General features: G+C 39.3%; 1 protein-coding gene across 2 annotated transcripts in view; it reads right to left on the minus strand.

Annotated features, from left to right (window-relative positions):
• The window catches only part of ZRANB3 (zinc finger RANBP2-type containing 3), a 43,183-nt gene that overhangs the window by 1,358 nt on the left and 23,988 nt on the right, over window positions 1–17,837 (minus strand). For both annotated transcript variants that reach the window (XM_064661588.1, XM_064661589.1), the window contains exons 5-19: window positions 16,838–17,069; window positions 15,402–15,487; window positions 12,774–12,945; window positions 12,238–12,366; window positions 11,407–11,526; window positions 10,591–10,710; window positions 9,908–10,087; window positions 8,276–8,428; window positions 7,192–7,645; window positions 6,061–6,216; window positions 5,460–5,551; window positions 4,190–4,291; window positions 2,192–2,334; window positions 1,364–1,498; window positions 165–546 (exon numbers count right to left, since the gene is read on the minus strand). In XM_064661588.1, the coding sequence (XP_064517658.1) occupies window positions 165–546; window positions 1,364–1,498; window positions 2,192–2,334; window positions 4,190–4,291; window positions 5,460–5,551; window positions 6,061–6,216; window positions 7,192–7,645; window positions 8,276–8,428; window positions 9,908–10,087; window positions 10,591–10,710; window positions 11,407–11,526; window positions 12,238–12,366; window positions 12,774–12,945; window positions 15,402–15,487; window positions 16,838–17,069 (2,656 nt within the window). The remainder of the gene's footprint in view (window positions 1–164; window positions 547–1,363; window positions 1,499–2,191; window positions 2,335–4,189; window positions 4,292–5,459; window positions 5,552–6,060; window positions 6,217–7,191; window positions 7,646–8,275; window positions 8,429–9,907; window positions 10,088–10,590; window positions 10,711–11,406; window positions 11,527–12,237; window positions 12,367–12,773; window positions 12,946–15,401; window positions 15,488–16,837; window positions 17,070–17,837) is intronic.

The following is a 17,837-nucleotide window of genomic DNA, read 5'->3' on the forward strand; positions in this document are numbered from 1 at the left end:
GAAAAATCAAGAAGTCAAAGGCATTTAGTTTGATTGTTTTAAAGGACTTGTTTTCTTGTTCTGTTGTTGATGCTGTGTTAACTTTCTATCTTAAATCCGTAAGAACATCTTTGGGTTTCTCTCAACTGTCTGTAGCCAGATCAGCTGTAACTGCACACAATTACCTGCCCCAGTGGGAGGTGGGACATCCAGGAGTTCTCCAGCAGTTCCTTGCGCCGACTCCTGGGGGCGTCTCTGACGCTGAGATAAAGCTCCTGCGCGTTTTGGTGACAGAACTGGCAAACCCCGTGTTCTACTTCAAACACTTTGGTCCTGAGGTAGCTCTGGCTGGAGCGGATGGAGAAATCCTCCTGGCAGGCGTGGGAGCAGAACCGCGTGTCCCAGGCGTGGCTGCCGGGCGGGAGCTGTGCCGTGGGCTGCTGACAGCTCAGGCACAGCGGGGTCCCCTGGCTGTCCAGGGCTTGCAAATACCCTTTGGGCAGGGGGGAGCCTTCACCCTGCTCGCCATGAAGGGCTGAGGGACCTCCTCCAGTGTCTGAAAGCAACCTGTTGGCAGAGAACAAAGCCCAGCTGTTGATAAAGGAGGGATTCAGCCCCACGGTTCAGTGGGGTTTTATGCACTGTGACTCTCCATCACATATCTTCTGTGCTCTGAAATTTTAGCTGAAATAATACCTTGCTCAGACTGACACCTGCACACTGCAAACCCTCCACTTGGTTTACATCTCCACTTAGACAACATTTGACAATATAACAAGGCAGATTTTTCTTCTGCATATCTCACTACATTTACACATGTACTCTGGTATTATGCTGTATTCATAAAGAAAGGGTGGGTTTTATCAGGCACATACACATATAAAGGTAAAATGTTCCAGCCCCCTCTTTAATAGAAGTAAAAAAAGTCAAAGGAAACATCCTGGTTTCTCTTTGCAATCTCCATGGCTGCCTATTGATTTCCTGCTCCAAACAAGGCAGGATACACACTGCTTGTTAAATAAAATTTTTTAAAAGGGTAATTTCTGTCTAGAATTTTTATACTAGTTTCTCTTCTTCTAAATTTTGAGGCCAAATAGAAGAAAATTTGGTGTGCCCAATTTGCTGTTGACCTCACAAGGAGGCTGAGCTAACATTTTTTTTTTCTTTAGCTGAATCATTGTTCTGTTTTCATCAGCCTCAGTTAATTAGCAGCTATGTCTGCAGACATCAGATATTATCTAAATTGTTATAAAAACAAAGCACAGCTTATTAGCACTACAGCAAGTTTCTCATGTAACTACTGCACTTCAGCAAGGCAGACACTCAGCAAATAATTTTACTGTGGAAAAAGAGCTTAATCACCTTATTGCATTAATAAACTTACTTTGTGGATTGTTCAACAGGAGCATTTTCTTTCTTGGGACAAACCCCACTTTCCCTGGAGATGAGGCGGACGCTGCCCCCGGTGCTGGCGGCTTTGGAGAGTGAGGCTGCTGCCACATCCTCCCTGGTCACATACCTGGGAATGACAAACACTGTCACAAAGGGAGCCATCTCCCTCAAAGAGTGTTCACTCTTGGCTGCTGCAAGATTGGTACAGCATATTCTCTCGAAACATTCCTCATTTTCTGGAGGAAAAAATGAATAAAGTTTGGGAGAGCGTACTTCACCGTACTTCTGAATTAAATATCTTTTCCTAAACCCAAATTCTAACCAGGAAACAGCTAACTTGTTTTGTCTGTAACAATTAAAAATGACAGCAATTTGATATTGTCCTTTAAAAATGACAGGCACTTTGTTCCAGTTAGGTGAAGTCTCAGTGACACTCTGGATAATCCCGGAATCTTTACAAGCTCTGGAGGACTCTTTGCTCTGTTAGCTATGTTTGAACTCACTCCTTCATTTCCAAGTGAAACCACACAAAACACAACTGCTCTTAAGTAAAACCTTTTAAATCACTTCACTCTCATCATTATTCCAGAAACCACTACGCAGACAACTCCTCCTGAGTCCCTCTCTGTACTACACATGTGCCAGGCCCTACACCCACCTCAGAAGGCTGCTGTAGGTCCTGGTAGGTTTTCTAACACCCTTCACAGATTTTTCCTACATTTTATGGAAGGAGACAATCAAGAGGTGAAGAAACACTTGGACAATTTAATGAACTTCCTGCAGCATTTAGTTAGCAGAATTAAAACTAAACCCCACATACCTTTTTGTGCTGCTGCCAACAGACTGCTTTTTAGACAACTCCTCTGCAGCATGAATAGGACTGTAAAATATCTGACCACTTTTTCTGACAATCTTCTGCTTCATTGCTGTCAGCTGAGTCCATTCTTTCACAAACCTCAGGATCTGGCAGAGAACATGATTGTCAGCAGCATGACAGGCATTACACAGACATAATTCCACTGAAGAGTGCTGGGATTAATGTGTTCAGCAGTGGCTGAAAACAGCTGGCATAGTCAGAGAAGGTCCCTGCAAGTCATTCTTCATACAAACTGCAACCCTCTCCCTCACCTGCTGAAACAGTCAAAGGGCAACAGTTTGAGCAGTTTGAGCAATTTAACCTGCCCTTCATCTTTCACAGAAATCTCAAATTGACACGACCACGATCCTGAGGAAAAACTGATGAACTGCTTAACAAAGTATTTCAGAATGACTGGAGCATGATATTGGTCCCCTTTCCTTGTTCTGCATTTAGAATTTGAAAGTATAATAAAATAAAGGGGCTCAGAGGAACTTCATTTCTGGTACTGAATCAAATAGTTTTCTTGCAGGCTGGGAAACCACAAAAAGCCCCCAAACCTCGGAAACTGTAAACTGGCAGGACTGGAATGACTGATTAATGGATTTCCTCAATAATCACAGAACAGTGAGGGACTGAGTGGAAAACTGCCCTACATAGGAATTTAGAATTTCTAACGTGGCTGTTTGCTGTAGAGTGCATGTACAGGAAAAATGAATTAATCCCATTCTCATTTCTACAATACAAAATAAATGGGAGTAACAATATGACAAGTGAACAAGTGGTTTGGTAGGTTTTTTCCCTTTCCATTTTTCCACTCTGTTCCCCACTGAGGTGCAACTGCCTACCACAGTCAGGGTCAGGCTGTTTGTGAACACAACTATGGGAAGAATAAATACATTGGGCAGTATGGACTTAGTTGTGACTCCAGCTACACCCAGGAACAAACTTCCATATTTCAAGATGACAACGATTTTCTTTTTCTCCTTGGAGTATTTTTCCATGGCAAATGTAAAAGTGCACAGAAGACTCTCAGTTCCTCAGAGCTGGAGCAGCAACAACGAAGTCAATGGAACAGCAGGACACCATGGAAACAGAAACAGGAAAGTATTTCCTTGATTCTTTTTAGGAACATTTACTCATATGGATTTTCTAATCTAGAGCAGAAGGCTGAGGGACAGGAAGATCCATAAGTGCCACCCACTGCCCCTGGAATTCTTACCCCATGTTTTTAGTCTAACAAATGGCTTTGAAATCCCTTGGCAACATTTGTGTATCCCACTCATTTGCTGCCTCACAGAACAGCTGGTTTAATCAGCCACGTGTCCCTTTGACAAATTTAAGTTCCAACCTTGTTGGAGAACCTGTTTGTTCCTACACAACAGAATCTGATTTTCCAAACAGGAAACTAAGTGAAGCAGATAATATTTCACATCCAGTTTCAATCTGGATTTCCTTCCTTGAGTACTGGGGTTTGCAGTGTTCTCCTCAAACCCCATCATCAATGAGATCTTTAGTCTGGATTTACCTGAATGTGTCAGTGGAGCTGGGCCTGACACTGCTTTGGGAATTGTTATAGACCAAAGGAAGGTGAGAGTGGAGCCTGCTCAGAACTGCATCCCTGGGACAATCTAGAACATTCTTGTTCCTAGTGTACTCCAATCAGAACCTTTATAAAGCTGTTTTGTCGAGTTTTGAATGTTGGTTACTAATCCTGTAAAGGAGAAATTAGATTCCCTGGTTGATTCCCAATATGACATGTGAACAGGAGGCAGGATAATTTGCCAGAGTACCAGACTGCATAATTAATATTCACATCAGCATCCCTAAGATCTGCTTGCTGGGATGAAACTGTGCCTTGATCCCAAGGCCTGGAAGTGTTCTGCATTTATTTTTTAAGAAGTCAGTCAAATTCCTCTGTATTAAATATGATATTGCTGTGCCAGTGGAACTTGTTCTTACCAGTGCACGATTTTTTTTATGCTGGAAAGTCTCTGGTAAATCTTCCCAGTTATCCAGCTGAATGTCCAATGGAATGAAGTTATGATTCAGGGGCTCCCCATCCTAGACAAGCAAACAGTTTTGTTTACAGATGCAATGTAGCACAATCTAGGAGAAAAATAATCTGTTTCAAGTGAATTATCCTCCCTTCCTACTAAATTTAGTGCCTCAAGGTCAAAACAAACAATAAGGCACAGAGGAATGATAACAGCACAAATGCAAGAAATATGATGCACATCAACATACCTAAAAGTAAAAGGGCTGAAAAATTTAATTTTTAATATATCTGACTTTTTTCTTTGCAAACAGTTCAGACACACGACTTGCCTTACACTAAGAAACTGAAATTACAATCCTCTTGACTGAATTTACAAGGGAAATGAATGATTGTAGACTGAAAATGTCACTTCATTACAATTTAAAATCAGGATTTTCAGGCATTGTTTATTATATTTAACTTTTTTTCTTTTTAATGTCTGAAAAAGTTCTCCACTTAATTTTTAAAGCAATAAGTTGTATCAGCCTAATAAAAACGTGTTTTCTCAGAGCCTTGCCCTCAGTTATCTGGGCTGCTTTGCAGTTGCACCTGAACACACTGACTCACTCTGTAATTTGAAGAAATCTTCCCAGTGAACTTTAGTATCACAAAATAGAAGGAATTGGAAAGTCCTGAGTCTCCCTTGAATAATGACCTGGAAAATTCCCGACTGCTGGTTTCTGTGTTCCCATCACCACTGCAAATTAATGAGAATGTGCTTTATTCAGGGAGTTACTGACTTACAGCACCAATGCTGAGCTTTCTGAAAATGTGGTGACAGTATTTTATTTACTTGGTCTGTCAGGGTTCACTGTAATTTTTATTTTAACTCTTGAATGGTATTCTATTAAAATTATTTTGTGATAAGACACTAATAATAAAACAGGAAACCTAAACAACTATCAGTGGCATTTCTAACAATGATCTAATGTATTAGCCCAATTCTGTAAGACAAGTGTTAGAAGTTATGTATCTGGGAAATTATTACTTAATTAATAATAATAATTACTTAATTCCATTCAGAAAAAGAACTGAAATGATAAACTACCTCATTTTTGTACACTTCAGCTAATGCAAAAATATTGATCTTTTTACATCAAATGTAACAAATAAAAGTATACAGGCACATTTCAGTGGACAGCATTTCACTTTGTAATTTTAAAATGACAATAAACATGCATATTGCAGGTTTACCTTTGTATACAGGTGGATTCTGTCAGTATTCCTACTTGCACAAAACAAAAGGCCATCATATATTTGGAATGTGTCTGATTTATCTTCATTCCCTGTAAAGAGAAAAAATGTTGACATTAAAAAGTTTTTTCTTCATTTCATTCATTTTACTCAGACACTAAAACTAATATTACACATGTACCTAATTCCAGAACAACAGAAGATGCACAGCTCAAGCAGCAAGGAATTAAGGTATTTGTGCATTTTGTTTTTCTGTTTCTCCTGGATTACCTATTATCTGTTCTGCCTGTGCTGTCCAGAGCACAAGGAAATGCCCTCAGTTCCAATAAAACTACACAGGTTCAGGGTTGATAGTTTGGCACAGTTCTTAAGCAGCCAGAGCTGTGTTGCTCCAGGATGTGTATGGAAAGGCTGGGTTCATCCACCATCAAAATCCAATAAATGTCCCAGGCTACACCAAGACAGTCCTGTGGCAGTGTCTGTCCTTCTGTCTGTGTTTCAGAGGTGTAAGTTTTATTTAAAAGCTGTCTTTGATGCCACAGGCATTTAATTCAGTTTCACAGCAGGACACAACCAGTCTTTCACAGGAGCCCCACTTTACCTTCTCCACACTTTTTTTCACTTTCTCCATTCTCCACTTCCCCCAAACCTTCTCTCCCATCCTCAGCACTGCACTCTGCTCTCTCCTCACTTCTCCTGGGGCTCTCTGACACATCTTCCTCAGTTTGGCTCGTGGGAGCTTCACGGATTCTCTCAACTAAAGATGAAGAAACCAGAAAAGTGAGGATTTATGTTGCCTGTACAGGTACCTCATCAACACCCCTCTGGAGACAGGATCATGTCACTGAAATACAAAGAAATGGCATTTTATTCTCTAATATTACTGTGGTGCAACCACAAAAACTGGAGATAACTTTAGTACTAAGGAAGTAAACACATGGAACAAAGCTTTTCATTTCTCAATCTCACACCCCCAACTTAATGTCAAAATACATATAATAAATAATCCAAACAGCAATTCTATATTATATACAGCCATTGTATACCACAAACACACAAAGCAGTTTTCCAGGCATTGATTTATACCTGGGAAATTCAGAAGCTGTCCTTACTTGAACAAGTACAAAGATTTAAATGTAACAAATAAATAAGTAAAAAGAACCTTACTCCGTCATTTACAACTGAAATGACAAATATGGGCATGGACTTATAAAAATGTTCCATCAATTTTCCAGATAGCTTCAAAAAAAATTTAGTACAAGTAATCTACTGTCACCTGTTGGAGAATGAAAAGCCATATTTTGCAGATAATGTCTCTCATGACAAATATACAGTAATAAAGTTAATAAAACACTGATACCATGTTGCTAAGTTTTGAAAGGTAAAGAAAAAGTTTGCCTCTTAATTGTATTCAGAATACTCAAAAACCTCGAGGAAAAGGAGAGCTCCATTTTCTGCAAAGAAAACTGAGCTTATACTCTTCCTCATGGAATTTATATCCTGTTAACATTTATGTGAATTTTCCACTTGTTTCAAATTGGACTCATAAAAGATCCCTGGGAAAGGCAAGATTAGGAAGGATCACTGGGCAGGTATCTGTTCATGTAAAGGCACAATTTTTCATATTTTGCCTGGACTTCTAAACAGCCACATGCTCAAAAGGTCTGTATTTTCCCAGATGAATCACATCTGGAATGAGAAGTGCCTGGTTTTCTGTGCCCCCATCACTCACCACTGCTGCTCTGAGGGCACCCGCACATCTCACAGTAAGGCAGCAGGTCGTGGTTGGTGTAAGTGCAAACCCTGCAGTGCCAAACCTGGTTTACAGCTGTGCTTTTGCTGGAAGTATTTAAGCCACAAGGAGAGAGTTCACTGTTTTTTTCTGAAAACAAGGAGGGCTTTTCTCCAGTCAGAGATGTTTTCTTTTTACCACTGCAGCTGCCTGGGGTAGATCCACTTGTGCTTCTGGCTCTTTTGGCTTCATGTTCACAGGTGCTTTCAGGGCAAACTGGATCCCCAGCATCTACTGGTGTGGAATCCAGGTTTTCATCCTCTTCTTTTGTGACTTCAGAAGATTCTGTATCATTCTTTAACAATTCACTGCCAGAAAATCTTTTGCGTTTCTTCTCCATGGAGGATTTTGGGGAAAAGAAGGAACGAATGTCGTGCTGCTTTTCCTTCTCAAACTAGGAAAGAAATAGAATCATGTAGGTTTGGAAAAGACCTCTTAACCCCACTTGTGACTGCACCAGATGGTGTTAAAATTATTAGTTTTGTCCATTAATATTACCCTCTAATACAAATAGCTGTTTTTGCTTTGAGGACAGAAACAAAAGATCAAACTGTGAGCAGAAAAAGCAATTCAACGTTTCTCTCCTGTTCTGTGAAAAGTATTTTCATAATTCTCAGGAAAATTCTGAAATAGCATTACCACAGGACTGGTATATTATATATACTGTGTATATATATATATGCCTTTTGGAAGGTGCCCATTACAAGGCAAGGCACTGTTTTAAATAACAGTCAATTAAATTCAGAACAGGTAATAAAGATGTAATTTAAACAGAAATTATTTGGTGGGTCTGTCATCTAAACATAACACAAGGACCCCTCAGAAGCCTGTAGCTGACATTTATTCCCAGCAGAGCACTTTTCCCAACTTCACAAAAGTTCTTAAATGGAATTTACATTACTTTCTCCTACTTATTTAGTGTTTCTCTCTTAGTAAGTCTGAAGTGCACAGAAAGCTCAAGCAAACAAGAGTTAGAAATTTTAAAAATGAAATGAAACAGAAGAACATAATTTCCAAGTCTTACATGTGTAAATAAAAGTTCATTTTTGGGATCTTCTAGACTTTCATTTGGGGTCCAAGTCTCAGCAAAACTCAAAAAATCCCATTTCTCCTTATCCCCTTCTTCAGCCTGCATCTTCTCTTTCCTGCCATTCAAGGTGCTGCCTGTGACTTTGGCCTGCAGAAAGACAACTGCAGAAAGTTTCCAAGGAATTCATGTGTTGGGGAAAATTTATTGACCTATAACCACTCAATTTGCTTCCCTTGCAAACCTAATTCAGCATTTGCAATGGGATAAACTGCTGTAATTAAAAATAAGTGATTAAACCTATTCTTTCAGCATCCATTTCTGCAAGAGTAATGCCAAATCCTGTATTTGGCATACTATGAGTAGTATGTTGTACACAAAATGTCAGTGTTTATTAACTTCAAAGAGAATATATGGTTGTGTACATCTCTAACAGTCTTATTATTGTTCTGCTTGGCACATGGAGACAAACAAAGGCAGAATTAATTGAAAGCAGCAGTTCAGTGACAGAACTTGCAAGGTAAATTGCTGTTGAATTACTGAGACCCATCTGTGCCATGTTTAAAGAGACTCATAATGCACCAGATTGACAGATTTTTTCAGAGGTACCTCCAAGAAGTAGAACACAGAATTTCATACCCCAACTGAATGTCAAGTACAGTTTGCAGTACCTGGATTCTTTAAGCAGTGGTTATTTTTCTGAAGAAGAGGTATATACTGGCAAACAAATGGGTACCAGTGGAGAACAAACCAGCAGAACCACTGCAATACAGGGGCAGCCAAAGGCAGGACCCACAACCAGGAGCTGACATTTGCATCAGAATAAACCCTGTGTAATCACAGACCCAAATGATTCTGAGACCTGGTGCTTAAAAGGCAGTTCCTTCCACAGTGACACTTGGGGCAGTGTCAGAGCACAAGAGCTCACAGAACACAGAGCACTGACACACCTCAGTTACCAAGACAAGAAACTAATGAGTGGTACCAAAGGTCACAAAAGGTCACAGAAGCAAAACAGTCAAATTATTTTTCTTAGTCCTGTGAACTGTCCAAGATCTTCCCAGTAAGGAAAAAAAAGCAGACTGGAACTATCCTAGCTTTAAGCTGACAGAGGGAAGGGTTAGATGGGATATTAGGAAGAAATTCTTCCCTGTGAGGGTGGAGAGGCTCTGGCACAGGTTACTCAGAGAAGCTGTGGCTGCCCCATCCCTGGAAGTGTCCAAGGCCAGGCTGGATGGAGCTCTGAGCAACATGGTCTAAAGAAAGGTGTCCCTGCCCATGGCAGGGGGTGGAACAGGAGGAGCTTTAAGGTCCCTTCCAACCCAAATCATTCTATAGTTCTAAGGTTCCTAACAACCACTGGGTAATACCAGTGGAAAATGGCAACAGAGGATAAGATCAGTGTAATCTTGGCACAACACTCATTCAGTTAAAAGAAAAACCATAACAAATTCCAGCTGTTATGAGTGAGCAGAACACTGTAAAATTGCAAACTGAACAACCAGACCAACAAAAGGCTGGAAGATAAAACCACCATCTCCTGTAGATGTGAACCATCCCATTCACCTTGGCAAAGTGCTCCCTGAACCACAGGGAGTTCCTGATCCCTTGGCTCCACCCCACACCCACCTTGCGGTTCAGCATTGCCCACATGAGGGTGTCCATGGTTCCCTTGGCAATGAGGAAGTGGATGTTCACAGAGCTGCTCTGCCCAATCCTGTGTGCTCTGTCCTCTGCTTGTTTTATGTGGCCTGGATCCCAGTACAGTTCAGCAAACACCACGTGAGTGGCAGCAGTGAAGGTTAAACCCTAGGCAAAATAGGTAGATGCATCTTAGAAAAAAGGTTCCACACACAAACAACTGAAGGAAAAGAAAGCTAAAGGTTGTACAGGACATTTTTATATGGAAGGAAGAGGGGCCACCTCGATAGCAGATGAGCTTGTTATACTGATTTCTACCTTGGGCCTCAGATAGGGATAAGTAAGATAAAAAAAATACTTCAAAGACTGCATATTGTTTTTCATTATAGAAGTAACACTTATTTCTTATTAATCTGGCATTTTTAGTGAAATAGAGTTTTTCCTGATTATTCAAGAATGAGATGCTGCTGCTTATCATCATTTTTCCCAAGTAATTTCAATAGCAGCTTAAAACAGTGAATGTGATTAGTGCAAAGAAATGAATACCTGAGTCTGCAAAAGACAAATTGCACGAAGATAAATTGCCTTCATTAAATCACTTCAGACACCAATGACTTCAGCACCTATAACCCTCAAGTACATTATTCACCATATTTTCTTTTTTGTCCTACCTGCCCAGCTGCCTGAATACTCAAAATAGCAACCCTGGTTTCAGGATCCTTCTGGAACTGATTGACAAGGTGAATCCTCTCTGCAGAGGGGACACTCCCATCTATCCGAATGTAGCGAACCTGTAACATCAGAGCAGACACAAAATGACACTGTCAGGGTCTGGTTTGGACCCAACCCCCCTCTGTCCCCCCAGAAAAACATGAGAACAACTGTTCTATTCCTGGGATACATCTACACTCATTTGCCCTTGGAGTTACAATTAAGCCTCCATCTAGAGAAGTGTAGGCTTAGTGTTCCCTTGTTACAAAAGCAGAAGACAGAACAAATGAGAGATCTTAACATGGAATATTCCACAGAAGAAACTGGAATTGCCCTGACACGCTTTATTAAAGTTCCAAGCATTTAAAAAATAATAACAATATAAAACAGCAAAGTTAGCCACCATTGCTAGCAATAGCTGAGAGTCCATGATCAGAGAAATGTGACAGTTGTCTGCCAACAGTTTTACTGCTTTGAATGAAACACTCAGGTGAGATGACAATGTGCTGTTAAAACCCCAAAAAAGTAGACAGAGGCACTTTGGTAGAAGAGGTTGGAAAACAACTGCCTACAGCATTGATTTAATAATAATAAAGTATCATACCAGAGTGTGTTTACATTAAACCACATGATCCCTTTTAACCAAGTGGCACTGAACTGTATATGTGTAAAATCCTAAACTCCTGTAGTCATGTGCAGTTCTCGAGTTCAAACACAGCTCACATGTATTTGTACATCTGAAGTTAAATCTGTGAGCACAGTTGTTCACTCCTTACCTTGTTTTCTATGACAGCCTCTGTGCAGGCCTGCAGCATGCTCAGGTGGTGGGCAAAGACAAGGAACTTCAGCTTGTCATTCTCAAGCATCATTTTGATGTAATCCTTCACTGCTCCTGCCTGGAGTAAGAGAGTATATTTCATTTGAACATTATTATGTTCAAATAGACAGTTTATTTTAAGGTCTTTTGATCCCTTGTAATAGAAAAAAGTAAATTTCCATACCTTTTGTTATCCATGTTAAGATTTTATCAAACTCTAATGTTGCTAAGTATAAAGTAATTCAGATTTAAAAAAATGCCATCACTTGGTGCCTTTGAGAAACCCAACTCATTCCTTCAGAGAGGAAAAAATTATCCTGGAAATATCACATAATTACATGGCATGTCTTCTGACTAAGATGTAGATAAACCCCTTTTTAATTATATTTATCTGATGTTTAAATCCATATTTGGAAAAAACCAAACATATTTCAAAGGGACAAGGTAATGTTTAATCAGAACTTCTGCATCTGCACCCACATAAAACCATACATCAAAACTGAAAGAATAATTCTGATACTTTCATGATACCATAATCATAAAACATTGCTCTATTTAAGCATTCATAGACTTCTATTGTGTCAAATGCAATTTTCAATATCTTTTACAAAAACTATTAAAGTAGTGCTGACAGTAAATAACGAAACTTATCAGTGATCAGTTAATGCAATACCCACTGCAGCAGCCTTCAGATTTCCCTTTTTCCATTAGAATGGGGTTCTGCCTGTTCCATAACCATGCAGGGCAAACCAAAGTGTTTCTTTTATTAAGAAAAGCCTTCCACGCTCACCTTGGCAATGGCTGTTTCTTTGTACATCCGTGTGATTAGATTCATGACCTGAGAGAAGTGGCTTTCAGTGGCATCTGGATTCAGGTTTCTCATTAACTTCTCCCACTCTGCAAAAGTGGCATTCAAATTCTAGTAGGCAGAAGAAACCAGTGGTTACACACACAGTACAAAGCACATTCTACCTCAACATGTACATTCCAAGTATGAAATGTTTGGGAACTGAGTGCTTTTGAGAACTCTGTCAAATTTGGCTAAAAGTAACTGTAGGATTCAAAATCTATGGGAAGACAGAAAAAAGGATTGTACTAAAATGAGGACAAATTTTATCTCTGATGCAAAAAAAATTGCTTTGTAACGTTCTTTGTGTAATATTTTAAAGGGAATAACAGACACATCATGCTTTATAGTCACTCAGTCTTTGTAACTGCACATAATAACACACATGCACACATATAAATGCAGATGGATACACAGATATTCCTTCCTAACAAATGTGTTTGTAGCAAAAGTGTGGCAAAAATGTAGCAAAAATGTACCTTTGCTGCGGCCTGAGGGAGGTCAAAGGGAATCCGCTGCCTGACTTTGGGAGGCAGCTGAGTTAGAACATCATTCTTCAGTCTTCTGATCATTATTGCACTTAAAAGTTGATGTAGTTCTTCTAAATTTGAAGCCCCTCTACAGTCCCATTGAGCTCTTTTCCCAAAAAACCTGGAAATGAAAAAAATCAACACTAGACCTTCCATATTCAGTGGAAAACTTCAGTATGTAATTAATTTTAAGACAGGCTATTAGATATGAAAGCATGGTGGGTAACAACCCCTGGAGCTCCTGTTTGTGCCAGAGAGGTGATTGTTTTCTCTCTGATTCCTTCCAGTGCTGAAGTCAGAGCTGCTTCAACTTCCCAACAGACCCCACTGCCAGCAGGAATTACCATCCATCAGCTGCACACAATCCTCTGCCTAATCCCACTGCACTGCCGTGTCCACAGGAAGCAGAAGTTTCAGGTATGATTTTGGAACTCTTGCTTCATAAGAAGAATGTACTACCGTGAGAATATTCTTTATTACATTATAGGCAGGAAAGTCATCACAAAAACTGAAAGTATCACCATTAATATCCCTTTGTTTCTCTCCCTGAGAATTCCTTCTTAGTTACTGTCAGAGGATTTAAAGCTTAAGGTACTGTCTTTACATGTAATACTATTTAACAAGCATGGTTACAAGAGGAAGTAGGTTTAATGTTAAAAAGCTAAAGGTTGAAAAGAGAAAGACTTTATTAACTCAGTTTTCCTTATTCTTTCTTTGCTGTTTTTAAGGAAGGGTTGCAGCAGGAACAGCAGCTTTGCACTGTCAACATTGCCAAGAGGTAATGAAATAATGAAAATGAGAGATTTTGGTGCCTTTGGAGAAGAGCCCAGCTAGCATTTTCCAGAGCCAGGGGAGTATGTTGCAAGCATGTAATTTTTATTTTAAAAAATCAAAAAAAATAAATAAAAATTAGATAATTTGAAGTCTTACTGAGCTTATCACCAGTGTTCTAATTGACTACAGTCACTTGGGAAAGTGGCTGAGGGAATCACTTCTCACTGGTGAAGTATTGGCACAACACACTGGGAATGCTGCAACACCTCCTGCTCATATATCCCTTATTTTCTGTTTGTATGGCTGTCCTCGTAAAGGTCTCCTCCCTCCATCTTCACTGGGGATATAACAGAAATGGATGCAAATCCTCCCAGGAATAGTTTGGACCTCACTTTTCAAACAGGTGTCTATGGACACCTCAGTGAAAACCACCCACAACATAAAATATATGCACAAAATAAATCTATGCAGTTTATTATCACAGGATATTTTGTTTCAGCCAAGTCATGAAGAAAAAGTTATTCCTCTGAAGCCTGCCAAACCCTGAGCTTCACTTTTATTACATTTATGGTATTCCAAAAATAAGTTAATCATCTCTGATTGAGTAGCTACACCAGGCTGTGCCCACACACACTTGTGGTGTGAAAATTACAGATGCATTCAGTCAAAACACCATGGAAAAAATAGCATTTTTCCGTCTGAAAATTAGACAGTGTTCTTCCATGGTATTTCAAATTAAATACTGATAAAATGTGTATGATGGAGGGAGAAAAACAAGTTTTATGAAAATGAAACTATGTCATTATTACTGTAAAAATTAAACCTAACTGCCAGCTAATTTACTTGACAAAAATCTGTTATTTTGAATACATGCAAAGTTGGAGATATGAAATTTTTTAGCTAAGAAATTTTTTAAAGGTTCTTCCCTTCTTGTAACTTCTCACATTCCAGATTGTAACATGGAGTCAGATGGGTAAAAGCAAGCATTTTAAATTGGAGCTGCTTCTATCCCCTCTGCTTTAGATCATAGCTAGAGAAACCATCATTAAAATAAAGCTGAGGGAGGCAAGTCAGAGGGAAATGAATCCTCCTTAAATTAATAACTCAAAGCACATGAAACATATAAACTCATGAAAGATGCAAGAGAGAAAAATGGGTTAAAATTCATGAGTTACATGTGGGGAAAAGTGTGTAATGAGCAATGTCACTACACAAATTGGAGGCAGAGGGGTGGGCAGGAATTGCAGTGGCTACATTGGATCCCTCAAACAGAATTACAAACACTACTGTGCTTTGGGGAGTTTTATTCACTTACTTTTATTCAGTAAAGCTGTAAAATAAAGAGACAAGTATTGGACTTTTTTTTTCCACTCAGGTATGGGGGGATAACAAAAAACCTGGATCCCACAACAAAGGGAGATATAAATTATTATATGAATGTGAGCATAAGACCAAGAGTCAAAAACTCCAGGTCTAAAAGTAAAACCTACACACTTCACACTAACAAAAGTAAAGGTGTAAATAATTTTACTTAAAAGAATGCTGGCACTTAAACTGTATTTCAAACTTTAACAGCTTTTACTTTTATTTAATAAAAGTGAAATTTATCAATTTAATAAATGTAATCCTTTTTCCGATCCTCTTAGATGGAGGAGATGGTACCTGACCCTGGGTTTCCAAGCAGGATGGTGTGTTACAGCAGTAGAGGTACTATCTACTGATTATCTCACTTCACATGGCAAGAAAAATCACAGAAATAATAATCAAAGAGATAAGAAAATAAATAAGCAGTTCTAGTAATACCTGACACGAGCATTGCAGTATTTTTTAGCATATTCACTCCAAGTTCCAAATCTTCTTGGAAATAGTGCCTCAATCTGCATGAAAAGCTGTATTAAAAAAAAAATAGCAATGGTGAAAAATTAAAACTTGCCTGCAAATGTAAGACTATTCAGAAATAATTACTAACTGATTATTGTGTTAAGGCTACATTCTATAGCTGCACAAAAAAACACAGCTTGGCCCACGAGCACAATTCCATGGGAGTACATGTGCCTTCAGACAGGACAGTTGTGGGAAATCCTCAGAGAATAGAGCACCCTGAGCACCATAACACAGCACTGATGGCTTGGGAAAGGTTTATATTGAGCAAGAAAACATGAATGCTAAGATGTTATTCCTGGAAATACAGCTTTTATCATTTGCCAGGTACATGGGCTTCTGCAAAACTTCAGTGCAGGTACTGCTTGAGTAGTCTGCTTCTTAAAATATGTGAAAAACCTACTCATTCTTAAATTTTACTTCAAAAAACCCAATCATTGAACTATATAAAGGTATTACACATTCTAACTTCAGTTCTCCGTCCAGGGTTGGGTCAATGTCTTCGGTACCTGTGCAGGAAGTTTCATAATTATCCACACCCGGAGATACAAATATTTGTTTTCAAATTTTAAGCAAACATTCATGATATAACAAGCCCTTTCCCATACAGTGGATATCTTTCTCCAGTTATAAGCTTGCCGAACAAATTAAATTATTAAAGGGTCTTGGCCTAAGTTCTACTTACACAGCAAGAAACTCTAAAATGTAAAGTAGTATTTATATAACTCTTATAGGTTCTCTGGATACAAATCAGCTCTTCTATTTGATTTATTTCTACACTTGATAAAAAAAGGCAGTTTTCTTGGGTTCAGTAAAAAACCCAAGTGTTTTCTGGTTTCCTCTCTGCTCCTCCCTAACTCCATAAACTGAACTTCCTTCAAGAGAAAATTTGTCTTTCTGGACTGCAACAAGCACAGGATATATTTTTGCCACTTATATGAACACCAGGAATATTCAGCGAAAAACCAAGGACTTCCTACATCAGATGATGAAGTAGAAGATCCAATACAAGTTCTTGTCTACCAAAGACTCTCCCACCCAGAGGAAACAAACAGTTCTTTACTCAGGGTCTTTATTTTCTATTTCCCCCAACAATCTGTTACCTGTGAGATTAATTTCTTACAAGAAGTACTGTCTCAAGTCACCTGTGCACAAGCTTGAAATAACTTTGTAAAACCAACTGAAACAAAAATACATTGGTTTAGTTTCTTGTCCTTGTGCCTCTCAACGCAGCCAGTGCACTTCTGGATGTCACGATGCACGTAATTGTCTATACTCAAGAAAACTACAGAACTCTTCATTTATTACTGACACCACCCTTATAAAAGCCCCAAAACACAACACAGGACATCAAATACCTCTTCAGGTCTTCCCAGAGCAGGAGTCCCAGTAAGAAGCACAGCTCTCAGAGCTTTCTGCACAATTGGCAGTAAGATCTTGCTGCGGGTGGCGTTTCTGGATTTCATGTAGTGGGACTCATCAACCACAACCACCTTGAAGTTCTGCCTGTACAAAGTGTCTATCAAAGTCTGTGCATCAGAAGTTAACAGGCCATACCCCAGAATCGTTACTTTGCTGGTTGATATTCCCCTAAAAGAGAAAATCCACAAGCTTTCTTGGTAAATTTTCATTGTAGGAAAAGCAATACGGCAAAGAAATGATAAAAAATTAATTTAGGAAGGTATGTATGTCTCTTTTTGGATTGATTGACTAGTGGGCTGTCAGGCAAACAATTAACTTTGGTTTTTGTGTTTAAAATGTCTCACACTTTTCACACACACATTTCACCATCATTTTCAGAAGCCATAAATTGCATTTAAAAGAACTTTCATGTATCTGGCTGTATTGCTTCAACCTGTGCCCACAGTATCACATGGGACACATCCACTTTCTGGATAACAAGTTACACACAGTATCAGCACCTGAAGAAACAATGTCTCTGTGCAAGCCCTCTACTGCTCTGGGTACAGCATCCTAAGATGACTGTCTAGACTGTCCCTGAGTATCTGGGCACTGTAAAAGTACAGTCTGGCCTGAACCTCAACCATGTGGAGAAAACATTCCTGCCAGAGCTCTCTATCCAGCGTTTTTGCTCAAACAGAACATGAAGAAAACAAAAAACCTGGAAGCAGGGAACCAACAAGGCACAAGATGGAAAAATTAGTATTTAATTGGAAATGAACTCATCATAATAAATGCAGGGATGTATATAGGTCCACAAACTGATTTTAAAATCACTAGAGAGCACTGTGGCCCTTCAGGAGCCTTTGAGCAGCACAGGAACTGAAAGCTGTTTGACAGAAATCATCAGAACGAGGGTCAGAGCTGGTGTACCCATCTGTCAGGCACCACTGCTCT

The sequence above is a fragment of the Pseudopipra pipra genome, chromosome 7, assembly GCF_036250125.1.
Source record: "Pseudopipra pipra isolate bDixPip1 chromosome 7, bDixPip1.hap1, whole genome shotgun sequence".
Taxonomy (NCBI): domain Eukaryota; kingdom Metazoa; phylum Chordata; class Aves; order Passeriformes; family Pipridae; genus Pseudopipra; species Pseudopipra pipra.